At 59.9% G+C, this 23886-nt stretch overlaps 1 protein-coding gene across 8 annotated transcripts; it reads right to left on the reverse strand.

Annotated features, from left to right (window-relative positions):
* Nucleotides 1–93: 93 nt before the first annotated feature.
* On the reverse strand, nt 94–21256 carry CLN8 (CLN8 transmembrane ER and ERGIC protein). Of its 8 annotated transcripts, none has more exons than XM_032468377.1 (4): nt 20993–21256; nt 11774–11890; nt 11240–11650; nt 94–9067 (listed from the first exon to the last, which is right to left on the reverse strand). In XM_032468377.1, the coding sequence occupies exons 2-4, from the start codon at nt 11780–11782 to the stop codon at nt 8753–8755; spliced, it is 735 nt and encodes a 244-aa protein (XP_032324268.1). In that variant the 5' UTR covers nt 11783–11890; nt 20993–21256; the 3' UTR covers nt 94–8752. The 8 variants fall into 8 exon arrangements, with proteins under 8 accessions (XP_032324268.1, XP_032324269.1, XP_032324263.1 ...); XM_032468378.1 differs by lacking the exon at nt 20993–21256 and adding an exon at nt 17579–17596; XM_032468372.1 differs by lacking the exon at nt 20993–21256 and adding an exon at nt 13016–13129.
* Nucleotides 21257–23886: the final 2630 nt, after the last annotated feature.

A 23886-nucleotide genomic window follows, 5' to 3' on the forward strand; every position in this document is an offset into this window, starting at 1 on the left:
CACAGCCCACCAGCAGTGAGGCGAGGCCCTGTGCAGACACCACCACGTCACAGGTCTAGGGTTCCCTGGATCCAGCCACACACCAGCAAATTCTCCAGTAAGTGCACATTTTAATAATCAGTATTTGACAGCAGATGAAAACACTCATTAGATTAAAATGCCACAAGCTTGTTTTCACATCCACTCACTACAAAGGGAGGCTCCTCTGGCTCTGTCGTCAGCCCCTCCTCCTCGGGTCTCCATCCTGACTCTGGCCCCCCGCCCAGCCTCACTGTATGGGGTCCTCAGTGGCAGGGTCTGGCCTTTCTTGGCAGCAGTTTCCTTGCAGATTGCTGTGGTTCTGGCCGGCCTGCGAGGGGCTGAGCTCAGGGCCGTCCTACTCTGCCATCTGGGGAATCTCCCCCTGCACGTAACTCTGACTCCCCCAGACTTACCTGCTCACGGCCTTCTGTTAACGAGAAGCCTTACTGACAACACAGCCCGTTAGCCTTCTATGTGGTACATGCACTATACTGCGTTCTTACAGTAGAGCTAGAGAAAATGTCAGAGCCATGACATGTTTACACTCTGTGTTTACCAGTGAGGAACGTTCACACTGTCTGTTTACAAGGTGAACTGTCAGCACATCGACATTACAGGATAGAAAGCACTGCAGATGGTCGCACAGGACTAACCAGGCACCAACACCTACGTGACCACTCGTCCCGACTGACAGGCACAGCGGTTCATGCACGGAAAGCGAAGCAGCCACCTGACTCGCGGGGGGGAGGACGCAGCGTCACCTGCCACTCCAGCAAACAAGGTGCGCACTTTCAAGCCCCCAGCCCGAGGCCGCGCAGTGGTGTGCCCTGGGGTGGGGGCGGATTCAGGATGGAGAGAAACAGGAAGCATTCTGTGCGCCAGAAACCAGCGCTAGACGGTTAGAATGCATGTTCAAAGATTTCAGTGACCCCTGAACCTTGCATCTTCCCATACACAGAAAAGCACTAAAACTGTTACCCTGCAAGGTCTGGGGTTATTTGCCGTGTGTGTGATAAGCAGTAATCTCTATTCGACTAATGTTTTTTTCCTTCCAGCAAAAAATCCATACACCCTGGCTCCTCCCTGACCCCCCTGAGAGGCGGGCTCCTGGGATACAAGCCTCAGTGAGGCCCCAAGGAAACCCTAACTGGCAGCTCTGAGGCTGTGCTTCTCTTCAGCGGACAGTTCTGGCGACTGCGGTGGGCCCCGAGCAGACGCCTCGCTGCCCGAGCTCCACGCGGAGACTGGGACCCACGGGGGCCTGTGCTCCACCGGCCTGCTTGGTGTGCCCCTCCCGAGTCCCGGCGCTCCCGTTCCTGGCTGGTCCTGCCTTACCTGGCAGTGGATAAACTCCTTGCTGGAGGAGCAGGTTCTCAAGCAGAGGCACGCGGGTCGCCCCGGTCAAGAGACACTGGGAAGATCTGTGGGACACCGAGCGCAGCTGGGCTGGGTGACTGGGTGGGAGGCTGGCCTGCCAACACCCCCTAATCAGCTACTCACACCGAGACCGCTGGGACAAAAACGAAGACCCCTCCTGAGAGCCTGCAGCCTGGCAGAAGGGACACCTCCCGGCCAGCACTGGCCTCCCTCGGCAACTGGGAAGCCTGTGGGAGCGGTGGGGGCAGGTCCGCACACGGGGCTGCTGTCCCTAGAGGGGAACCCACTCACTTTACTTCACACCGCGCCCGGCTGGGGTGGGGCGTAAGGGCCGGCCACTCAGTGCTCCGACCGCCCGCGGTGGCCCGAGGCCTCCAAGGGGAGAAACGGAGACGTGTAAGAGGGCTGCGGTGACCCTGGGCTCGACCCCGGAGTGGGGCCCACAGCAGCACACCCGCCCACCACGTGGTCCTCACCAGTGATTTCTGCCCAACAAAGCGACCTTGGGACGGGGAACAAAGCTTCAAAACAAAAGAAAGGAATGACAGGTTGCCAGCCTCCAGCCAACACCCAGGCCAGGTTCCCGTACGACACGTGTGGGATTTACACCTGCAAATACTTGCTGGGGAAGCCCCAGTGAAGGAGGCCTCAACCTAAAATGGCCATCCAGGTCCTTCTGACGCCTAATTTCCTCGTGTACACAGCCAGCAGGAACGGCCCAGGTCAGACAGCCTGGGTAGAACACTCACTGATTGGTCTTTAGAAGGTTCCAGAAGAAGAAATAACTTTTTTTGCAGGAAACCAACAAAAAATTACTTGAAATGATGTCAGAATTTTAAAAAGCTGCTATGTTAACCCGCCTCTCCCTCTGCTCTGCCCCTCAGGAAAGCGCAGCATCTCCTGGTAGATCAGAACCCCCCCCGCCCGGTGTCTGCCCGGGAGGAGTGACGCACAGACGCACAGAAGACTCAGGGGGCCCGACCTGACAGCAGGAACCTGGATACAACCCACCGCCTGTCAGCCGGAGGGGACAGGGTGAAAGGGCCACACGCCACCTGCCACACAAAGTGGCCCTGCTCAGGGGAGGTCGGCTCTGACGTCATCGCGGGCGTGAGCCTCAACGCTGGGCTGGGCAAGGGAGCCGGACGCTGGGAGCGCGCATGATGGGCCCTGGTGAGGATGTCCTGTTGGCCACGTGGCAGAACTCGGGGGGGGGGTGCCCGCCCAGCACACACTCGTGGCGACGGTCCCCAGGCCACCCCCTGGCCCACGGCAGGCTGGACCGAAGGCGTCCACACCGCACAGCCGACCCTGCGGAGCCAGGAGCCGTCGGGGGGCAGCACTGGCGAACTGGACGGGAACCACGCGGACCCCAGGCTGCACGTGGAAACGAGAGCGAGAGAACGCATCCTCACAGGAAGTCCTGATGAGGGGAACCTGCAGGCCTAGCAGCTGGAGAGGAAGCCGAGCACCTCTGCATTCAGCCTGAGCAAGTGGGGGGGACGTAAACACCTGCAGAGCCTGCAGGCAAACCGGGGAGCAAACGCAGCAGGAGAGGAGCCCTCTCCCCACAGCAAGGATGCAGGCACCTGGGGGGGGGCACCTACCGGGCATGGGCAGAGCCCGTGTCAGGGGCTCTGAAGACGCCCTGGACACCAGGAGGGGCGTGTCGGCCCGAGGACAGCCGCCAGCCCTCAGCAAGGCTCTCGCTGGGCACCCGCCCTTGGTCTGGTTGGCTCTGTGGTGACAGAAAGGACACACCTGACTCCATATTGGATCCACTCCTGTGGCTCCAACCCTGTGCTCCGTCTCCTGGGCTGAGTCCTGCTGGTTCTGCACCTTTTGTAACAGAATGTCGCCTAGAGCCTGAAACACACAGGAAAGCCCACTCTCAGGGCTCTGACCTGTAAGGGCAGAACACTCTCCCATTCAGAGAGAGAAGACGTTGCGGGACGGAGAATCACACTTGTCTTGTTGGAGGTTTACAGGGACGCCAGGACCTGACCCACGCGGACAGCGGACAAGCGGCAAGAACAAAGGATTCCGACACCAAGAAGTTTGCCACCACCAAGCACCCACTCCCCTTTCTAGTATAAGAGGGGCCTGAATTCTGCTTGGGGACACTGGTCCCCCATCTTCTCGGTCTGCCGGCTTTCCCAATGAAGTCGTCATTCCTGCCCGAGCACCTCGTCGCCTAGTTTACTGGCCTGTCGTGCGGTGAGCAGGAGGAGTTTGGCCTCGGGAGCATTATGACAACAAGACGCAGCAGAAGGAATGCCTGGCGAGGCTGTCCTGGGCCCTCTAGGGCAGCCGGGGGACCACGCAGACCAGAGCCGGGCCCAGACAAACAGCCGTGACGCCTGCGGCAGAACCCCGAGTGGTGGGCAGTGGCTACGCAGTGATGCGCCGGGAAGAGCAGAACCAGTGCTGCAAAGGCTTTCCTCGTCCTGGGACGGGGAGTCTCTGTGTCACTAGGTTCCTGAGAAATTGACGGGACCTCGATAAAGTATCAATTAACTTTTTTCCTGCCGTTCGACAAAAACTGTCCGATGTTACAGTTCATCTAAACACTAAGAACAAGCACGGGGCCACGAAAACGAACGCTGTGCCGCGCCGCCCCACAGGGCGCAGCGACGTCCAGAGACGGGGCCGCACACGCAGGGAATTCAGCTCAGGAGGGCGGGTCTCCCTTCAGGACACCAAACGCACTCCTGAGCGCACGGTGCTGGGACAACCCGAGAGCCTTCTGGAAAAAGACGAAACGCGATCCGTCCATCACACCACACGCAAGAGTGAAGCTACGTGGACCAGAGATCGAAATGTGGGAGAAGCGAGGCCACACGATCACCCTCTAACCTGGGCTGAAGATTTTCCAGATGATTTAAAATCCACATGTAACGAAGAGCTATCGATTTGACTTTAGAAAGTGTGTGCGGAAGGAAAAAATGTTTTCCCCTTGCGACGAGGACTCTCAGGGTTTGCTCTGTGTGCGTTCACCTGCGACGCGCAGCAGAGTGAACGATGCTGCCCGCGCGGTGCCTCACAGCCCTGGGGCTCCCTGACTCACAGCTGCACGTTCGATCTTCCCGCTGCCTTCCTGCAGGCCCCCAGCCCCCGCCCACCTTGGTAACACCAGTCTGCTCTCCTGCTCTGGGCCTGTCGCTTTCTGCAGTGTAATTACCCACAGCGCTGTTTAGTTCCTGTCACACAACACGGTGGTCACCTCTGTGCGGCACAAACGACCATCACGGCAGGTCTGTCACCATCAGTCACCAGACGAAGGTGGCACACGACTGCTGCTTTCCTCACCTAGACGCTCGAAGCAGGGAACTGAATGGCACGTGAATTACGGTTCAAGAAAGCTGTTAGAACGAACGAAGCCTGTCACTTACGAAGAGTGAAGGAACAGGATGCGGGAACTGAGGAGAGAGTGACTTTTCTCTGAACGTAGTTTTTGAACAGTTTTGACTTTTGGGTTATGTTCTACATACTCAAACATACAATCAAATTAACAAGAACCGGACAAGACCTAAGACTGAATGCAAACAGCGACGAGGGGACCTGTCTCTCAAACGATGAACGTGCTCACCTGAAGGGGGCTGGGAGGACGGCACCGAAGGAACTCTGAACACAGCGCTCTGTACACCCTCTGAGTGAGGAAGAGAACCCCGCCAGCACACAGCAGCCTCCTCGTAGGGGCCGGATGTGTGTCTGCGGGCCGCAGTTCTGCATCTCTGCACACACCTGGACGCACACTGCCGCTGGTGTCAGGTCCTCACTGCTCAGGGTGGAGGGGCAGGCAGGGAGCCCTGCGCTGGAGCAGGACGGCCCGGAGGTTACGACCTTCGAGCAGCGAGCCCACCTCGGACTCACGCCCCGATGTCCACACACCACTCCTCCCAGGAACCGGGCCTTCTCCACGGAAACGGCTGAGCCCAGTGCAGCGACAACACAGAGCAGGGCATCCTGTCCCGGGAGAGAAAAAGGACGTGGTCAGAAACAGCGGCAGGCAGGAAGGACCCTGGGGCCAGCCCGTGCTCCGGGCACCTGACGCTGGAGGGGCGAGGGGGGCAGACAGCCCCGATGGCAAAGGATGAACTGATTAAGGTTCACCCCACAGTCCAGTGGGTAACTGGCTCCAAATTAGAATGCAACCCATCATTTTCAGCGATGTTCTTTTCAGCTTATCACTTTTTTTAAGAGGCTACATGTTTCACTGTGAAACAAGCAGTCACTGGAAGACGGAGAACGGGAGACCAGTGCGGCCGGCCTCGAACTTCTGAAACACGGCACTCTGCACACCCAGCCCCCCCGGCCGCAAAGCCCTGTGCTCTGGGTCCGCCCCGCGTGGAAGTAAAGCCTCTGGGGCAGAGCAACCAGGCTTGAAGTTTCTGGGAAAAGAACTGAGGGTTGTCTCAACACAAACAAAAAAACTGGCTGAGACACGCCCGCTTCCAACTGCGGTCTGGCATTTTATGTCTTACCTCTGACAAGGCCGCAAGCGTCGTGAAGGCTGCAAAGTGGAAAGCGGCAAAGCAGAGTCCCCAGGGAAGCAGCAGCAGGGGCTCCCGGACCAGAAGCCCTGACACTTACCCCCTGATGGCTGCGGGTGGCGGTGACGGGCTGGGTTTTGGACTCTTCTGACTGCTTGGGGGCTGCAGGCGTGTACGGCCGAGGAACGGGAGCTGCTCTGACAGCACGCAGACCCGGAGGCTGACGCTCCGGCTGACGGCGGGGGCGGGTTCCAGGTCTCCCGGCCTGCACACGCCCTCCTCTGTGCAGACTCAGCTGGAAGGGGGCAGGGGCGACAGCTCTCCGGTCTCACCGTGGGGGCCCCACCCCCAGCACCTCAGCACCTCCCGAAGGCCCTCCTCCTGACACCATCGCACTGGGGTTAGGAATCCAACGTGTGAATCTGGGGTGGAGGGCAGACCTGCAGTCCGCCACACCAAGGCCTCCAGAGACTGGCGCGTAACAGTGAAACTGCACCACAGTGAGGGAGGCACCCAGCAGGGGGACAGGCTACAAAAGGGGCCTATACCTGTCACCACCGTGTCGGGTTAGGTGTCCCTGCGAGGCCGGCGCCTGTGCTCTGGGACTCCTGCTCTCCGTGGCGGGCGCTCACCTAGACAGGTTTCCAGAACACTCCGGGTCCCCAGTCATTAGAGAAAGAAAATAGAGATTTCTGAGTTTTCCACACCACTGCATCCTAAACACGATCAGGGAGGACAGCACGCACCACTGCACACCGTAGTCACTGAGAAAAGGAAGACACGTAAAAAGAGAAACACTGAATGAATGAGCTCTCCCAGGAGCATGGGGATCTGGTGCAGACAGAGGTGGGCTCTAAGCGCCCATGTGCACTGCGGAAGTGCGGGCAAACACGGTGCGTTTACCTGGGGGAGCTGAGATCCTTGATCAGAACTCGAAGTGGCTCTGTCGGGGGGTGGGGGGGCGCTGGCTCACCTGGCATCCGGTCCACCTCCTCCTGCGGCTGCGGCCCACAGTGCAGGGTCCCTCCCAGAGCCGCCAGCCTTGGTGAACTCTGTCCTGAAGGGACAGGTCAGGTCTGAGCCCGGGACTGGCAGTCTGGCTGGAACCCTGAGGAGGGAGGCCCCGAGGGGCACCCGCTGGAGCCGTTCTCTGGGTGCTCTGATCCCAGAGGGACTGCTTCCTGTGGCCCAGGGCAGCCCTCCATCCATAGGCTTGAGAAAGTGAGAAACCCCAGGTGCTCAATGCAGGCCTGGGGAAACTGGACAGCCAGCAGCAGTGGAGCTCAGTAGGTCAGGACCCTGAGGGGCCTGGGTCTGAGGGCGAAGAAGGGGCCGAGCCCCACCCTGCGCTTCAACAGCCACGCGGGTGTCTCTCCGCGGCCGCTTCCCCACACGCTGCTGGAGCCCGCAGAGCACCCGCGGCCCGAAGGCAACGCCTGTCGGGCAGGAGGCGCCTGGTGCTGCGTCATCGGGGCGCAAAAGGCCCTTCCTGCCCGGACGCCCCGCCTCATGGTCCTCCCGGGAGCTGGCGGGTGGAGGCCGGCCACGTGCTCCCTGGCACACCCCCCCCCACCCCGTGCTGCCAGCATCTTCGTGGAGATGCCGGGTGTAGAGGCTGAGCCCCAGGGAGGGTCAGGCAGAAATGAACCTGAACAATTCAAACCTTAAACTGAGTTTTGAAGATGTGAAGACTTACTATCAGGTTTTGTGTCTGTGAGAGAGAACACACGCACAGTGAGGCAACAGTGCTGCGACCAGAAGCGACGAGCTTCTGGGTTCTGTCAACAGCAGTTACTTCACTAAAATTCTGCCGGGCGGAGACACCACGCTCTCTCTCTGCTCCCACCACTCGGGGCCCGGGAGGGAGCCCAGGGTCTCCAGTGAGCACGAGGGCGACTCGGCAGGGACACGACTCACGGGACAGTTTTAACATTGAAGTCAGTTCTTAAAATGACATGACCAGGCATTACGTCTCCTCACGTCAGAGCACCGGAAATCCGCGTCCGCCATTCTGGGCCGGCGCACGCGATTCTCACCACGGGTGAATGTGTTTTACCAAAACATTGTGAGGGGGCTTTCAATCAATACAAACTGTTCATTTTAACTTGCATTTCAATTGCATTTAATCTCACTTAATTGCACACTCTCGGGAAGAACAAGATGCTCGTACAGCTGTCAGTAACACTGTGCGACGGTGGGCAGACCCCGCCGGGCCCTGCTCAGCGAGGGCGGTGACGGGGCTCGCCCTCAGGAGGTGAGGAAATGGGGCCTGGCGCTGTCCGGAGGGCCCTGCAGCCCAGGGAAAGTGACCACCACCCTGACCTGAAATCCACACGGAGACACCCACCTCTGAGTTACAGTCTGGCTGGGGCACCTACTGGCAACGTAGTGAATTAAAAACAGCTGTAAAATCTAGACAAATGTGATTAGTCACGTCTCCCCTGCTGTGTGGACCGAGCAACACGACAGGGAAACAAAACTCTTCTGGATGAGCCTCCCTGGCCCCATGGGAAGCCCCTTTGCTCCAGTCTAGGCTGGTCACTGCCCACGCCCACCACCAGGGGCGCTGCCGAGACCAGCTCCCCTCGCCCATCAGGGAAACAGGTCCCAGAACTTCCTGTCTGAGGACGACCCTTTCCCACTACCAGGGGTGGGGCTGTGGATAAGAGCAGGTTCCGAGGTGTGTCCCGCCACGCGGCCCCTCCCCGGACACACACGCGGAGGCGCGGTGTTCACGGGGCGAGCCCAGCAGGCAAGGCCGTCAGCACAGCGCAGCAGTCTCTCCCGGGGCAAATGGAGGTGGGAGCCCCTCGTCCTGCTCCAGGTCAGTGTCCCCGGGCCAAGGAACAGCCTCTGAAGGGCTACTGCGCCTTCTTCCGCGGCGGCTGGCCGTTGGCGCGGGCGGGCTGGGGGCGCCTGGATGCGAAGTTCCAGTCCACGGGGGTGAGCAGCTGCTGCGTCTTCTTGTGGGTCCAGTAGGGGTTGATGACCAGCGTGAGGAGGCCCAGCCCCACGAGGAAGAGTGCGAGGTGCGGCGGGAAGAGGCTGCGGGCCAGGCCTTCCCAGTGGCGCAGGCACACCCACCACATGTGGTAGGTCAGCACCATGCGGCAGTGGAACAGGTGCACCATCACCCACTGGTTCAGCCTCCAGAGCGGGGAGTCGGCGCGGCCGGCCTGCGGGCAGACGGCGGGTCAGCGCGGCCGGGGCCCCGCCCAGAACCTCTCCCCGCCTCCCTTCCGCTCGCCTTGGGCTCCGCCTCCCAGCAGAAAATTTCAGCCTTTTTTCGAGCCTCACTTCCAGCTCTTATTACCTTGAATCTGCACACAGGGACGACTAAGCCGCACTTAGCGAGTGAAGCTAGAAGACACACCTGCCTTGTCAGATCAGGCTCCCCTGGCCCCGGGGGAAAGCCCTCGGAGGAGAGAAGTGTGGGGGAGAGAGCCCTGGCTGGGCCGACGTGGGGGGTCCTCCTGCACGAGGACAGCGGTGAGCACGGGAGAGGCGTCTGCTCTGTCTGGTGCACGGGTGTCACGGAACACGCAGAACCAGGCAGAGGAGCCCCACACCGAGGAGCAGGCCAGCTCTCCGGAGAAGCCCCTGCAGACGTGGGCTTCCACGGCTCCTGGCCGAGTGGACAGTGACTGTTGTCAGGGTGCTCAGGAGGTCAGGACAACGCGTGTCAAGAAAGCAAGAATGTCCCCAAGAGACGGAAATGCAAACACTGTGCCGAACAGAAACCAAGGAGCTGACGAGGACAGCAAGTGCCCTGGACAGTCACCAGGAAGGTCCCCAGCGTGAGGCATGGGCTCCACGCGCTCCCAGCCCTATCCCAGCGGCAGTGTTCACAGAAACAGAAAAACCGCCCCCAAATTCACACGAAACCACGAGGCTCTAACAGCCAAACCGATCCTGAGAAAGAAGAACACAGCTGGGGGAACCACACTTCCTGGCTTCAAACTCCATCACGAAGCTGCAGCAATCAGAACTGCATGACCTGACAGACAGACAGACACGCAGACCAATGGAACAGCCTCGAGAGCCCGGAAACCATCCACGGACTATGGTCACCGGACCTTCTTTCCTAAGGACGCAAAGACACAGCAGGAAGGGACACTCCCTTCAGTCAATGCCGCTGGGAAGCCTGGACACCTGCAGCAGAGGAATGACACTGAGCCCTACCTCACACGTCACACAAAAGCCAGCTTGCAGCGGATGGAAGGCCGAGACGTGGAACCCAAACTCCTGAAACAGCACAGGGAAAGCTTCACGACGCCATGTGTAAGACGCCAGGAGCACAGGCAACAGAAATGACCATTAACAAATGGGCGACACCTTCACAGCGAAGGAGACAGCCGCAGAGTGAAAAGGCAACCTACGAGGTGGGAGACGGCGTCTGCCAGCCGTACACCTAGCAAGAGATTAACCCTGGACACGCGCAAAGAACTGTGACTCGACAGGGAGAAATACAAAATAAGCCCACAAGAACCTGACTTAGAAACAGGCCAAGGGCTTGAACAGGTTTCCAAAGGAGACACACAAGTGGCCCCAGAGAGATGAACGGATGCAGTGTGGCCAGTCTTCGGGGAGACACAAATCAACAGCACAAGGGACGCCATCCAGCAGTCACAGCTCGCCAAGCGCAGGCGGGGCCGCGGACGGCCGGGCCCGGCGCCCCGCTGGTGGGAACGCACACCAGCCAGCCAGCGGGGAACACCGTGCTGAGGTTTTGTTTTTTAAAAACAGAGCTACTCTACAGTCCACTCGCCCACTTCCGTATTTACCCAAAGAACTGAAATCAGGACGTCAGAGGGGTATTAGCGCCCAACGTTCATCCCTGAGTGACTCGCAGAAACTAGGACGCGAGCAATGGCGGTAACCAGCGAGGGCGGCGGTGGGCGACAGAGATGCGCTCACACACAGAGAGCAGAAAAGAAGGACGCTGCCCACACGCAACGCGGACCCACCCTGGGACGTGCACCACGGGGGACACGCCGGGGACCGGAGGGCGCCACGGTGTGGCCACGCGCAAGGGCGCCTGAGATGGTCAAACTCACAGGGTCAGCGTGTGGAACGGTGGTGGCAAGGGGCTGCAGGGGAGGGAACGGCCGGCCGCTCATCAGCAGGGAGGTTTCAGTCAAACGGGAACAAGCCCCGCGCCAGCCGCACACGGACGTCTGGCGGGCGGGCGGACCTCGTGTGACGCGTAAAATAACGTGAAACAGAAAGTTTACAGAAACACGCGCACTGCTTCAACGGAGAAAAAGCATTTGGAAGCAAGAAAGACTTTGTTTTCCAGCCAAGTGAGGGCGCTGCCAGCGAGCCCGAGCCGCGGGGGAAGCACCCACCTTCAGGAGCATCCAGGAGGCGCAGGTGAAGGGCGTGCTCATCTCCAGGAGCAAGGTGACCATGGCCAGATAGTGGCCGGCTTCCAGGTTGACCACCAGGCCAAGAAACCCCAGGAAGGCGAAGAGGTGGTGGGTGGCCAGGAAGAAGTCGAAGTTGCGGAACAGCAGGTGTGACACGTGAATGGCCACGTTCTCGAAGAAGAAGAACCCTGTGGCTGTGGTGATCTGAAACCAGCACCAGTTCTGCTGGCCGAGCACGCGATCGGCCTGGAGCACCGGGTCCGCCAGCAGCGCCCACAGCCCTGCCGTCGTGCTCTGGATGCCGAAGACGGCACGCGTGGCCGCCAGGTTCCAGAAGACCTTCTCTCTGGGCACCAGGGAGTGGTAGGTGGCATTCAAGGAGGACGACAGCTGGTGGCAGACCACGAAGACGCCCAGGTAGAAGACAAAGCCGGCCACCGTCAGCGTCCAGCGGATCTTCCCGGAGGCATAGTCCAGGTCAAAGATGCTCCCTGCCGCCCCACCGTCACTTACAAGACTCATGGTGCTGGTGTCTGTGTCAGAGGAGAGCCAGGTCCACACGCTGCCTCTGGTCCCTGAAAACGCAGTCAGGGCCACGGCCTCAGGGCCCCTTGTGCACCCGTCTCCGACCTGGAGAGAAAAGAGAAGTCACCTTCTGTTGGCTCAATGGGAGCGAGGCCACAGCACGGCTCCAGTGCACACGAACACTACAATGAGACACCTGCTAACAGTTCCCTATCCGTGCTCACATGTATTTGAAGACAAAACCAGAGTGAGAAGACATGTTGGTGACACAGAATGAACAGACAAGGAATTAAAGACAGAGGGTGCAGGCAGGGACTGAAACTCACGGTCCTGACCCTCCGGGGGACGTCCCGTGCGGTAGGCTGTGACAGTCCAGACCCCCAGGAGGAAAGAAACACTGTGTGTGAAGCTATGATGGACTTTGCTGAAGCATATGCTTCCAGAACCTGAGACGGGAACTGGCTGGAGGCCAGTCCGGGCAGCAGAGCTACGCACCAACATGACCATGAGTCAGCCATGTCTAGGGGCACAGACTGCCAGCAGGGCAGGTGGGGGCCAAGCCCAGCTGTGAGATCCAGGGACGCATACAGCACCTGCACGTGGCCACTACGTGACTCAGAACGAGGCTGTCCTCCTGTGCTGCCCTCCAGGTGTGGTCGTGGGCAGGAAAGGTCAGTGTGCTGGACTAGACCCAGTGGATGGGGGCCTCCAGTGCCATGCCATCTCCACAGGGCAGGACAGGCACCTGGGCTTCCCCAACCCCCACGTGGCTCCACCCGCCCTCAGCAGTCCCCGTGAGTCCTCGTGGGGGGACACCACCTCCCCCTGGATGAGGGGCTCCACGCCTCCCTGAGCTGAGGGCCCTCAGAGGAGCCCCCTAAACTCAGCTCTCCACTGACGACCTGCCCAGGGCCACGGCGGGAGCTCAGCAGGCCCCTCCTGCAAATGTCCGTGTTCTCCCACCAACGGTGGCTGCCCCTGAGGAAGCAAGTAAGTTCTACTAAGACAATGTCTCTGCAACAACGTAAATCAACAGTTCACTCTTGTGGCCCTTATTTCTATGGTTTGGACAACGGCTTCACAGATACGGCACCAAGGGCACAGGCAACAGAAACAAGCAAACGGGGACGACAGCAAACCAAGAAAGTGCCTGGGGGGTGACTGCGTCTCACGGGACCACAGGACCGTGGGGCGCAGGGCCAGCGCTGGAGTGGAGGGCACGGGCCTCACCGCCAACCCGGAGGAGGCAGCCCGCGGCCAGGCCAGGGACGCAGAGGACACCCGCTCTCTCACCACGAACAACACAGGAACTGCCGGACGACTGCACTTGCATCTGACGACGCTCTGGAACCAAAGCAAAACCACAGATGGGCCTGCCTCCCGCTTCTCAGGCAGCGCGCCGGCTCTGGCACAGGCCGGACGGATGGCGCGCACGGCCCCCGCTGCGCATTCCTGCACACCTCGCAGGACAGGCTCTGCTCACCCGACGCCCAGACCGCAGTTTCCTTTCACACCTAGAGACGCACGTGAACGCCAACATGGACACAGATCAAGCCCAACACTAGCCTAAGAGGCCACAAGAGCACGTGGCTCTGACCTGTGTGTGTGCGCGCGAGTGATACGTTATTTCCTGCCTATTGTGATGTTCTGACAGCCCCTCCTACAGCAAAGGGCCCCACCAGGGGACGCCTGTGACAAATGCCACTGACCCGGCCAGGCCAGGCCAGGCCTTCCCCGTCTGCCCTGCACCCCGGAGGCAACGTTCCTCTGCCAGAATCACCCAGGCCGGGAGCCAGGCAACCAGGAACACCCCTGGAGCCCAAAGTCCAACAGTATCATTAAAACAGGCCAGTTTCCGACCCTGGAAACCCCAACAAAGGCCGTGGCCTCAGTCCCCCCTCCCTCCCATCTTCTGCCCCCCGACACCCTGACCACCCCTGCATGGCCCACGTGGCCCTGTCTCAGGACCCGAGTGCACAGTAAACGCGGCTTTCCTCTTGTGGCTGCGCCTGACCGGCCCTCTCACTAAAGATTCAGAACCACCTGGCCCCCAGCAGCCCCTTCGAGCCCCACAGGGTGGGTGCTGTGAGACTGACGGGGAGGGTGACATGGGGGCGGAGACGGACATTCACTGCTGGGCAAGAGGGAAGCCTCAGGACCAAGAACTGCACCCCAGCAGACGGGTCTGCGGCAAGAGCCTCTCCCCCCACTGCGGCCCAGGCTCCCCCGGAACGTCACCTCATCCTCTCCCACAGGTCCCACCACCGTGCTCCTGGCCCAGCCACCTACCTTCCTTGGAACCTCTGCCTTGAAACGGGAGGGTCCCCGAGACTGACTAGAACGAGGGCTGGTGCTCAGGAAGGTGAGGGGCCCTCCAGGGCCCTGGGACAGAACAGCAAGTTCTCGTCTTGGTTTCACTGCTTAGAAGCTAAGAAAGCAGGACCCCAGTATCTGACTATAGAAACCAAAGACACAAACAGAGCTCAGTGGGACATCAGGAGCTAACAGGAAGCACCTACTGTGTGCCAAGCAGATCAATTAGGTCTCTTAACTTGGTAAATGGGGAAAGGTAGGCTTCAACTCCCGTAAGACAGCCCAGGCTTGGTTATTTGCCTCAAATCAAGAAGCTACTCCGTGGGGCCTGGGCTGGCACATGATCAGGACCTCAGCGCTCTGGTCCTGGGGCACTGAATCGCCCGCAGCTCTGCTGTCTTCTCTCTATTCTGGGGGTACGTCCAGGCCTGCCACCCCCAGGCATTCTGACGCCACTGCCTTGGAGGGGACTTGGCTACTTCTTAAGTGCCCAGCTGCCCCAAGGAGGTGCAGGACCACTGCACTGGCCTGGTTCCCAGTCTCCTCTAGGTGTAAAATTCTGAGACTCTCCGGAGGGATGTTCAGAGCCTTCCTTTTCCTAAACCAGGCATAACTGAAGGGGCTTACCATGAGCTGCAGGTGCTTGTAAATGTAAGTCAGATTAAAAAAAGACATCCGATTATCCTGGAAAGTCTGCAAACAGCCGACCATGAGCCCCTGTCTTCTCCCTCCCTCCCCTCCCTAACTCTTCCAACAAGCAGCAGGAGGCATGTGGGGCCAAGGGGTGGGTAGGGGACTGGGAGGGGAAGGAGACAGGAGGCACTCCCCAGCCTCCAGCCTCCTGGGACATGCAACAAGCAAGAACAGGGACCCCAGTACTGGGTCTGCCTGCTTCTGACCATGTGCTTGAGACAAGAGCAGTGGGGGGAGGTACAGAAGGAAGGAGTGGGGGGCAGGGATGGAGCCAGCATTCCAGGTGGGTAATAGGGGACTGGCTCCAAGGACCCAGAAATCGAGGAGAAAAACACTATTCTTTCAAAGTCATGCCACAGAGAAACCTGACTGGCTTCTGGGTCCTTCAGACTCTAGGTAACCTTTCTAAAGACAGTGTCTCATCTGAGGAAAGAAATGCAAATGGGTTAAGGTCTCAGCTGAGCTAGAGCGGAGGCAGGGGAGCCCCTGGGTTATCAGAGACACGGCTCCCTGCAAGACCCAATACTCAGCACCCTTCAGACCCCCACAAACACGCCCCCTTCCTGATCCATGCTCAAAACTTCCTCCTCACACTCCCTCCTACACGACAGCGTTTCTGGGCCAGCTGGTCTGGTCCAACCTGTCACCCTGGGTCCTGGGGATGCTGCAGGCTGGGGGACCCAGGTGGCCCCCCAAACCCCGCAGAGGCACTGCTGCCCCTCGGCTGGGTGGTGCCCCCAGTGCAGTCAGACTTGTTCTGGAAGGCTCTGCGCCCACCCGCCCTGACTGCCTCCCCTCACCTTCCAGGGCACAGGTGACATGGGGGCGCCCCGTTCCCCTGCTGCCCACTTGCTCACCTGGAGCCCCAGACTAGGGCTTCTTCAGGAGCCAGGCGCTCAGACTGCCCTGTAGCTGCGAGAGGAGTGACCCCTGGGGACAGAGAGCCCCTCCCCCTCGACTCTGCAGGAAAAATCTATCTACAAACCTTGCCCCGTTCTTTCCTTTATAGGATTTGGTGCTTTCAGCTGTTCCATTGCACTGCACCAGGCATTCTGAGGAAGTTAAGAGTGTTGGTTCCAGTGCTGCCATGACTGGCAGGCCAGTCCCTAGGCTGGGACTCCAGCCCCCAGGGCCCCTGCAGCTCTGACACGGACACAGGAACATCTCTGAGCTCCTCTGTTCACTGGGCGCTAAACTGATCCCAATCTGGGATGTGCAGTCGACAAGAGGGAAACAGCCTGCTTTGTTACATCATCCTGGGTTACTGCGCACGACCTCAGAGAGTCACTTGACTTTGCAAAGGAGACAGCACAGCTCATTCAGCGGGGACTGGCCTGGGCTTCACAGTCTGGGAGGCCTACCTGGCAACTTTGATAACCAGCAATAACTCTCCTCTCGCCGCCGCCCCCAGGGAAGATAATCCAGAGGCTGTGGTCACTGCCTCACAGGATGCCCCTAGGCCCGCCCCGCCCAGCATTCCTGCAGCTCACTGGCCCCTGAGCCAGCTCCTTCCTCCTGCTGGCTCCTTCCTCAGTGAGTTAACACAAGCTGACAAGCACTCCCTCTTTGCACGAGAATTAGGTTTCTAACGTGTAGAGAATGACGCTTTGACATTTGTAAACATATCTTTTCCAAAATTAAAAGAAATACATGCTCAATGAACAAAATTCATAAAATACAAAGCAGCATAAAAATACAAAAACAAAACCCTGCAGTCCTCCCACTCAGCTTAAGCACCTACTATTTCCGGGGCCAGCTGGGTCAATCCTTTTGCTAAGCGTGAACTTTTACTTTTTTCATGAAAAGGGGTCAATGTTTACACGCTGCCTTTCTGCCTAATTCTTTCCTCTTACCATAAAGTTCACGTTTCCCTTGCAGACCTTCTTCTCTGAGAGATTCTTTGCGGCAGAGACCCCTCAGAGCCGCCCTTACAAACCATCCTGCACTGAACACCTCTGGTGCTACCTGGAGCGGTTACTGCTCCAGCTCTAATTTTCACGTATAAGGTGCTGGGCGACACGACCCCCGGCGAGCACGGCCTGGACGGTCTCGGTCTCCACCGGTCGACCAGTGCCCCTCGGAAGGCGCTGCCCCGCTCCCACCGCGGCCCTGCCGGGCCCCCGGCCGGCTCACCTGCAGACAGAGCTGCAGGACCCCCGCCCGGCTCACCTGGGGACAGAGCTGCTGGACCCGCTCCCCCCACCCCCGGCTCACCTGGGGACAGAGCTGCAGGACCCCCGCACGGCTCACCTGCAGACAGAGCTGCAGGACCCCCGCCCGGCTCACCTGGGGACAGAGCTGCTGGACCCGCTCCCCCCACCCCCGGCTCACCTGGGGACAGAGCTGCAGGACCCCCGCACGGCTCACCTGCAGACAGAGCTGCAAGACCCCCGCCCGGCTCACCTGCGGACAGAGCTGCTGGACCCGCTCCCCCCATCCCCGGCTCACCTGGGGACAGAGCTGCAGGACCCCCGGCCGGCTCACCTGGGGACAGAGCTGCTGGACCCGCTCCCCCCGGGCTCACCTGCGGACAGAGCTGCTGGACCCGCCCCCCACCCCAGGCTCACCTGCGGATTGGGCGACCTTGACCCCTGCTCATACCACCCTAAGACCGGGCGACGCTACCCCTGTCCGGCCCACGCGGCCCGCAGTCCAGGCCGGGCCGCCAAGCACCGCGGGCCGGACCCGGTGGGTGTGCGGCTCCCCTGCGCGGGGACAGGGGACTCTCGGACAAGAGGAAACGCCGAGGAGACTGGCGGACGCGAACGCCGCCGAGCGCCCGCCCACCTGCGCGCGGATGTGCTGCGACCCGCGCCCCCGCCGCCGCGCATGCGCGCCCGGGGGCGGGGCCTAGGGCGGCCGGCGCTACCACTGGCGCGGGCTGGCGGGGGCGCGCGGGCCGAGCCACGGGCGCCGGCCGAGGGGGGCGCCTCTGCGGCCTTCCCAGTGAGCCCGCCCGGGCGCCCCCCTCACACCCCAGGTTCACCCCGCGGGGACTGTGTCGGCCTGGGAGAGGGGAGCGCAGCCCGGCAGAGCCTCTGTGCCCACCGCCCCGGCGCGGACGCGCCCCTTTAAGGCCCCACGGAAGCCCGCGGCGCCCCAGTGAGCCCCATGGGACCCCGCGGCGCCCCCCCCCGCAGCCCGGCCCCTGGAGGGCCCGCGGAGGCCGCCCTGCCCGCGGCGGTGATGCGTCTGTCCAGCCCCAGCCCGCGTCCGTGGGCCGAGCCACCCAAGGCCCCAGCGTCTGCGAAGGAGCCGTCGAGGGCAGTTTGGCTTCCCCACAGCCCTGCGGTCGCGGGCAGGTGGCCTGGCTCCGCGGGCCGGCTCCCCCCACCCCCACCCCCACCCCCGACCCTGGGCTCAGAACTGTGTGAAATGAGAACCATCCGCCCGGAGGGTCCACGTGATGCCCGGAGCCGCAGCTGCCTCGCAAGTGGCCTTAACTGTGAGACTCGCTCACGAAACCGCTTTAGGAATTGGACCGGTGTTGCCACCACCTCCCAGGGAGGCGGGCGTTCTGCGCAAGGGGCGAGTCTCCTCGGCCCCGCCTGCCTCTCCAGCGCAGCCTCCTGCCCCAGGTCGCCCCCGGAAGACGCAGCTCGGGGCCTAGGATTGGGGGTTCACCCCTGGGTGTAGGGCGCCAGGCCTTGGAGAGCCAGGAGCAGCCTCCCTGGCATAAGAAACGTGGCTTTGGAGTCAGGCAGTCCTGGGCTGATCCACCAGCCGAGACAGGTCCCAGAGGCCCTGCGTAGCCTGCAGCCCCGGTCTCAGGTGTGAATGTGGACGGCACAGCTGGCCGTGACGCTCACATGTCCTCCTGCTGCCCGCCCTCCCCAGACTCTCACCCTGGACTCGTTTTCTGTGTCCTCTGACTCAGACTCTGGCCGCGTGGGGGAGGACGCGGTTTTGCCACTCTTGTGCCCAGCACTTGGGTCATTGGTTACCAACACAGCTGCTGGGAGAACAGACAAACAGAAACTCGCCTCTGTGCCCCCGCCCGCGTCCACCGCCGGCCGACTGTGTGAGAGACCCAGTAATTTTACTGCATTGAAATAAAAGTCCGACAGACCCCAAGACACACTTCGTTGTTTTCTTTCCACTTCCAGGTAGTGGTGAAGACCACCACGCCTTACCTACGCTCAGGGCTCTTCTGAGGGTGAAATAAGATGTTTAAATGACCAACGCCCTTTGAAAATAAAGCAGCAACAGTCGCTGTGTCTCTTCCGCACACTGGGAAGAAGGTTTCCATTCACAGTGGAGTTCGGCTGGTTTTCGGATTTTCATGCAGGGGAGGTGAAGTGACCTGTCCTGCTTCCCAGACTGCTGAAGGTGAGGCTGACTGTGGAATTCTACAGCCCAGGGTAGGAATGCACTTTTTAGAGGAGGTGGCCAGGGACGTCATCTCTTTCTCTGATCACATAAGCAATACATGCACATCGTTTGTTTAACGAAGAAAAAGATTTTTAAAAGATGGTAGCAGAGGGGTGGTAAGATTTCACTGCCCATTTCGCTCTAAGGGCTGTGACTGCGTCCGGAGGACTCCCCCAGCTTTAACTCGGGCGCAGCTCCACCCCCCAAGACAGCACGGCTGGCTCTGGAGGAGGAGTGCCTCACACTCTGCTTCCAAAGGGCAGCTTACAGCGCGGGAGCCTCCATGGACAGCGGGCCAAAGCAGGACAGCACTCTCCGGACTCCTGCAAGTCCTGGAGCAGGCTCTCAGCCCACTGTGACCAAGACTGCCTCCCACGCACCGGGCTCCTCTTGGCTCTCCAGGCCTGACCCTAGGTCTGTCCCTGCACATTCAGTTCAGATTTAGCAAAAACCCCCCGGCGGGATTTGATCAGCTTCCGCGTCCCCCACCCTCCATGGCCTGTTCAGCAAGAATCCTGCCGAGGCTGTCTGGCGAGAATGCCGGCCTTGGGGTTTCCTCGTAGGAATTTCCTGCCCACGCCCTCCCCACACACACCCTGCACCATCGTCCCTGCTTGTCCCTGGGGTATTCGGGGGTGAGCCCAGTCTCCCCTCCCCACTGCGAGCCCCCGTGGCGCTGGGCCCTGCACCTGTCTCCGTAGTCCCCTGAATGAGGGCTATCACGGACACTGTTCTCCTTAACAACTGTGGCAAAATGAAAGCTTCTTGGAAAGAAAAACGTTTATCGTAAAAAAGCATGTCTTCTCAGAGTCATTCTGCAAGTATTCATTGTGTCTATTTCTTTTTCTGAAAAGCATAGTTTGAACCACAAAACCTGGTGACCATGGCTTGAATGCAAGCGTCCTGGAAGGTGCTAAAGGCTGGGGCTAGGGTCTCGGCCTGCTTTCCTGCCAGACTTTACTCCTGCCGGCTTTGTGACCTTGGAAGGGTCGAATAACCTCCAAGCCACAAACATGAAGGGACAAGATTGGTCTAAAGTCTCTTCCGCACCTAGGCTTCTGCGGCGTGAGTGTCGGCCAGGCCAGGGCAGGGCTCACTCTGTTGCAAATGATGCTCTTGAAGCTAAAGGCTGCACCCTTCTTGGCACACACAGAATCCTTATGTCTCTGCTGGCCAAGCTCATCACCATAACAACCAGTGTTGTGTTTTGTTTTTTAAAAGCCTTGCTCAGATTACGTTGGTTCAAGGGCTACAGAGCCAAGGCTGTGCTTGTGGGGTCCACCAAAGTGCCTCGTGCACTAGACCCACCCCCTCAGGACGTTGAGCCAAGTCTGGACAATTGTGGTTTTCACAGCTAGTTGGGGTGGGGCTGGATCCTACAGTGATGCCCAGGACAGAGGTCACAGCAGAGCAAGGTCAGCAGGGCTGGTGCTGGGAAGGCAGTGCCCCAGCTACAAAGGGAGACGCTGCAGAGGCACCTCCCCCACCCCTAAACCGGTCTGCCCAGTCGCATCTCTGGGGTTGGTACCAGATGGTGTTCCGGTGACCCGGGGGGGGGGGGGGCCGAGTGCGACTTTGGGAAATGCCTGGTTCCCTCACAGAGACGTCAGTGCCCTTGCCCTTCCACTTCGCGTACTATTTTAGAAACTCAAAACTCGCCCCCCCCCAACAAAGCATGATGTAACACACAAATCACACACACAGGCGTGTACAGGGAAGTGGAGTTTCGTCTTTCCAAGATGCCAGGTAGAAAGCTGGAAGGTGGGTGAATCCAAAAACTAACCCACTGAGCTGGTGCATTTGCGAAATTGCCAAATGACAGAAACTTACCCAAGAGCTTTCTTCCCAGTTTTCCTCCCCGCAACTGCACAGTCAGAGGGAGAGACAGGGTGTGAGGCTCAGGCTCAGCTGACCAGAAACCACAAACAGCAACTCGGAAACACGCTGCCGATCCTCACGTCTTTCCTCTGCTGAAAGTCAGTAGCCCAAAGTCGTCAAGAAGGAGCCGGACGCCAGTGCTCCCCGGCGCTGCAGCCTGCGGGCCGCCGGTCAGCCGGTGGTACCACCTTCTCATGACGCACTCTGCTCACGGAGACCAGGGCAGAGCCACCCGGGTCTTAATAATTACCTGGTAGGCGTGGGGCATCTTACAAAGGAGCTCTGAGTCACTCAGCGCGAGGGTCATGGGACGCCCACGCGCCCCCTGGTGTGGGGCGGGGTGGCCTGGTGCCACAGCCAAACCAGAGCCAGTTGGCAAACCTGTTTTGTGTAAGTCGTTTCAAGGTAAAGTGAGGGAGCACGACAGGACAGGGCGTCAGTGGGCTCGACACACGACGTCTTTCTTCACCGGGTGAGACTTGCATGGTGAGGGTGGTGATGCTACCCTTAGGCTGACCTGAGAGCCACTGAAACAACCGTGCAGACAGGGCCAGTTTACTTCTGCACACTGCCCACAGGGCTTTTGTTCTTTTCTGCCAATAAATATTACCCACAAGAACCAATCGGCTTCTGATCTCAAGGTGTCTGAGCACGAACTTCTCAGTAGTTCCCTTAAGACACTAACAGAAAGGTTTGCGCCCATGTTTACAAACATCAGGAGAAAGAAGACACGGGCTTTTACTATACGGTGGGAAATAATACCCACGTAGATAATGCTTTGGTTTATAAAGCGTGTTTCATAACATTTTATTTGAGCATGTGCTCCAAGAATATTAACTACATAAGTAAATGTGGCCAATGCAGTTCAGCCTGGTCCTTTCCAAAATGAGAAGAGACACTGCTCTCAGATAGGATGTGTCCTCAGCTGAGAAGCGGGGTGACAGTGCCACCCGGTCAAGCACGGAGCCGCACACCAGCCTGGCTCTCCAGGGCCTTGAAATACCTCCAGACCAGCTGGTGAAGAGCTCGTCCCCGCGACCCCTCTGGTGGCCCCGAGGTCCAGGAACTGAGGTCGCACTCACCTGGCTGCCAAGCACGCTCAGCGATGCCCGCTTACCTCCCAGTTCCTGCGGGGCCGCAGGTGGGTCTGTGCGTGACTGATGCTCTCAGCCCCCGACCTGTGGTGTCTGCTGTGGTTAGTAGGTCCTTTCACTTTGCAGAAGGCCCGACACCCAGTTTCTGTTTTCTGTTAAAATCCTCGACTGAGGGTTAATGTTGAAGCAATGAGGTTCCTAACTGAAGTGTATAATTAAAACTAATTGGAAAGAGGAACAGATAAGGTCTGTGGGCGCGTCTGTCCCCAAGCCTCCTGCTGAAATGTCACTTGTAAGTTCAAGTCGAGCCACCTTGAAAGTTCCTGTTAAGACTCAATGCCTGTGTGCAAAGGAGCCGCAGGTTACTCTGTGAGTCTCGGACGGGGGCGCTGCCCAGAAGCTGTCCCTGCCCACGTCACATCCAGGCCTTCAGCGTGGCTTCCTTGTGACCATGCTGGTAGCAGACATCACATCATTGAGGGCACGACTCTGGAAGCAGGTATGTGGGGCGCAAGAGGCTGACCTGGAATTGGGGTACAGCTGGGAGGGGCGGGGGCAACAGGACAAATCTGGGTGGCTCCGGGGACCTGGCCCGTCAGGGAAGGTGGGGCACTGCCTAGACCCCATGGAAAGACTCCTGGTTTAGGAGAATCAGTCTGAACTCAGTCATGAAGGGCACCGAAGAATTTAAATGTGAAGTTGTAAATTCTGTGCGTTAAGCTTCTTGGGGCTGGAGCCCTGCCGCAGTGGAGGTGGTGTCCCGGTGGGCTCTGCACCCCATTCACCCGGGGGGCCTGCCCAGGTCACAGGGCCCGGCCTGAGTCTTCAGGTGTGAGTGCAGTGGCCCTGGGCCTCGGGAGCCTTGGGACAGGCCCTCATCCGTGTCCACCACGTGCCAGTTAGGCCGCCGCTGGGAGGAAACAGGAAGCGATGATACAGCATCTCCCCTGCTGCCCCCCCAGGGTCTCCTCATCCAGGAGAAAAAGAGGAGGCATCTTCCCGCATTGTCCCACGGCCTCGGCTGTGCACTGGGTGAGTGTCCCCAAGAACCTATACGTTGACGCCTAACTCCCATGTGATGGTGCTGGGAGGGGCCCCGGGGGTGGTGAGGTCACGAGGGTGGGCCCTGGTGGTGGGACTCGGTGCCCTGGTAAGAAGGCACGCCAGCTCTACCCCACCGCCCCGTGGGGACACAGTGAGGAGACGGCGTCCATGAACCTGGAGGAGGGGCTCACCAGACGCGGGGTCTGACGTCCAGCCTCCAGGATGTGAGACGTCAGTGTCTGCTGTCCTGGCCCCCAGCCGCTGGTGGCCTGTGGCAGCAGCTGAAGCCGAGCCTGGGTGTGGCAGTCCAGCCCCCGCGTGTGCGCCTGGATCCGGGTCTGTGATGCTGTTCACAGTGTGCGTGTGTAGTGTGCACACACAGCCAGGAGATGAGCACGGAGAAGCCCCGTGTTCACCGGCGACAAGTGTGGGGGCTGCAGTGCTCGCTTGGGGGGCTGGCCTGTGTTCGGACCCAGAGCTGCCGGCATCAGGACACCGTTCCTCTCGCTCTAGGGTCTGCGCCCGTGTCCCCAGCTGGGTGGCTCAGCCAACACCAGTCTCATTCCCACAGTTCCGGAGGCCAAGCACTGAGATGGAGGGGTGGGCAGGGCCGGGCCCCTGCAGGTGCCGGGGAGGGTCTGTGCGGGGCTCCCCCCCGGCTCCTGGCGGCTGACAGCTGACCTCCGTGTCCCCATGTCATGTCCCATG

The sequence above is a fragment of the Camelus ferus genome, chromosome 26, assembly GCF_009834535.1.
Source record: "Camelus ferus isolate YT-003-E chromosome 26, BCGSAC_Cfer_1.0, whole genome shotgun sequence".
Lineage (NCBI taxonomy): Eukaryota > Metazoa > Chordata > Mammalia > Artiodactyla > Camelidae > Camelus > Camelus ferus.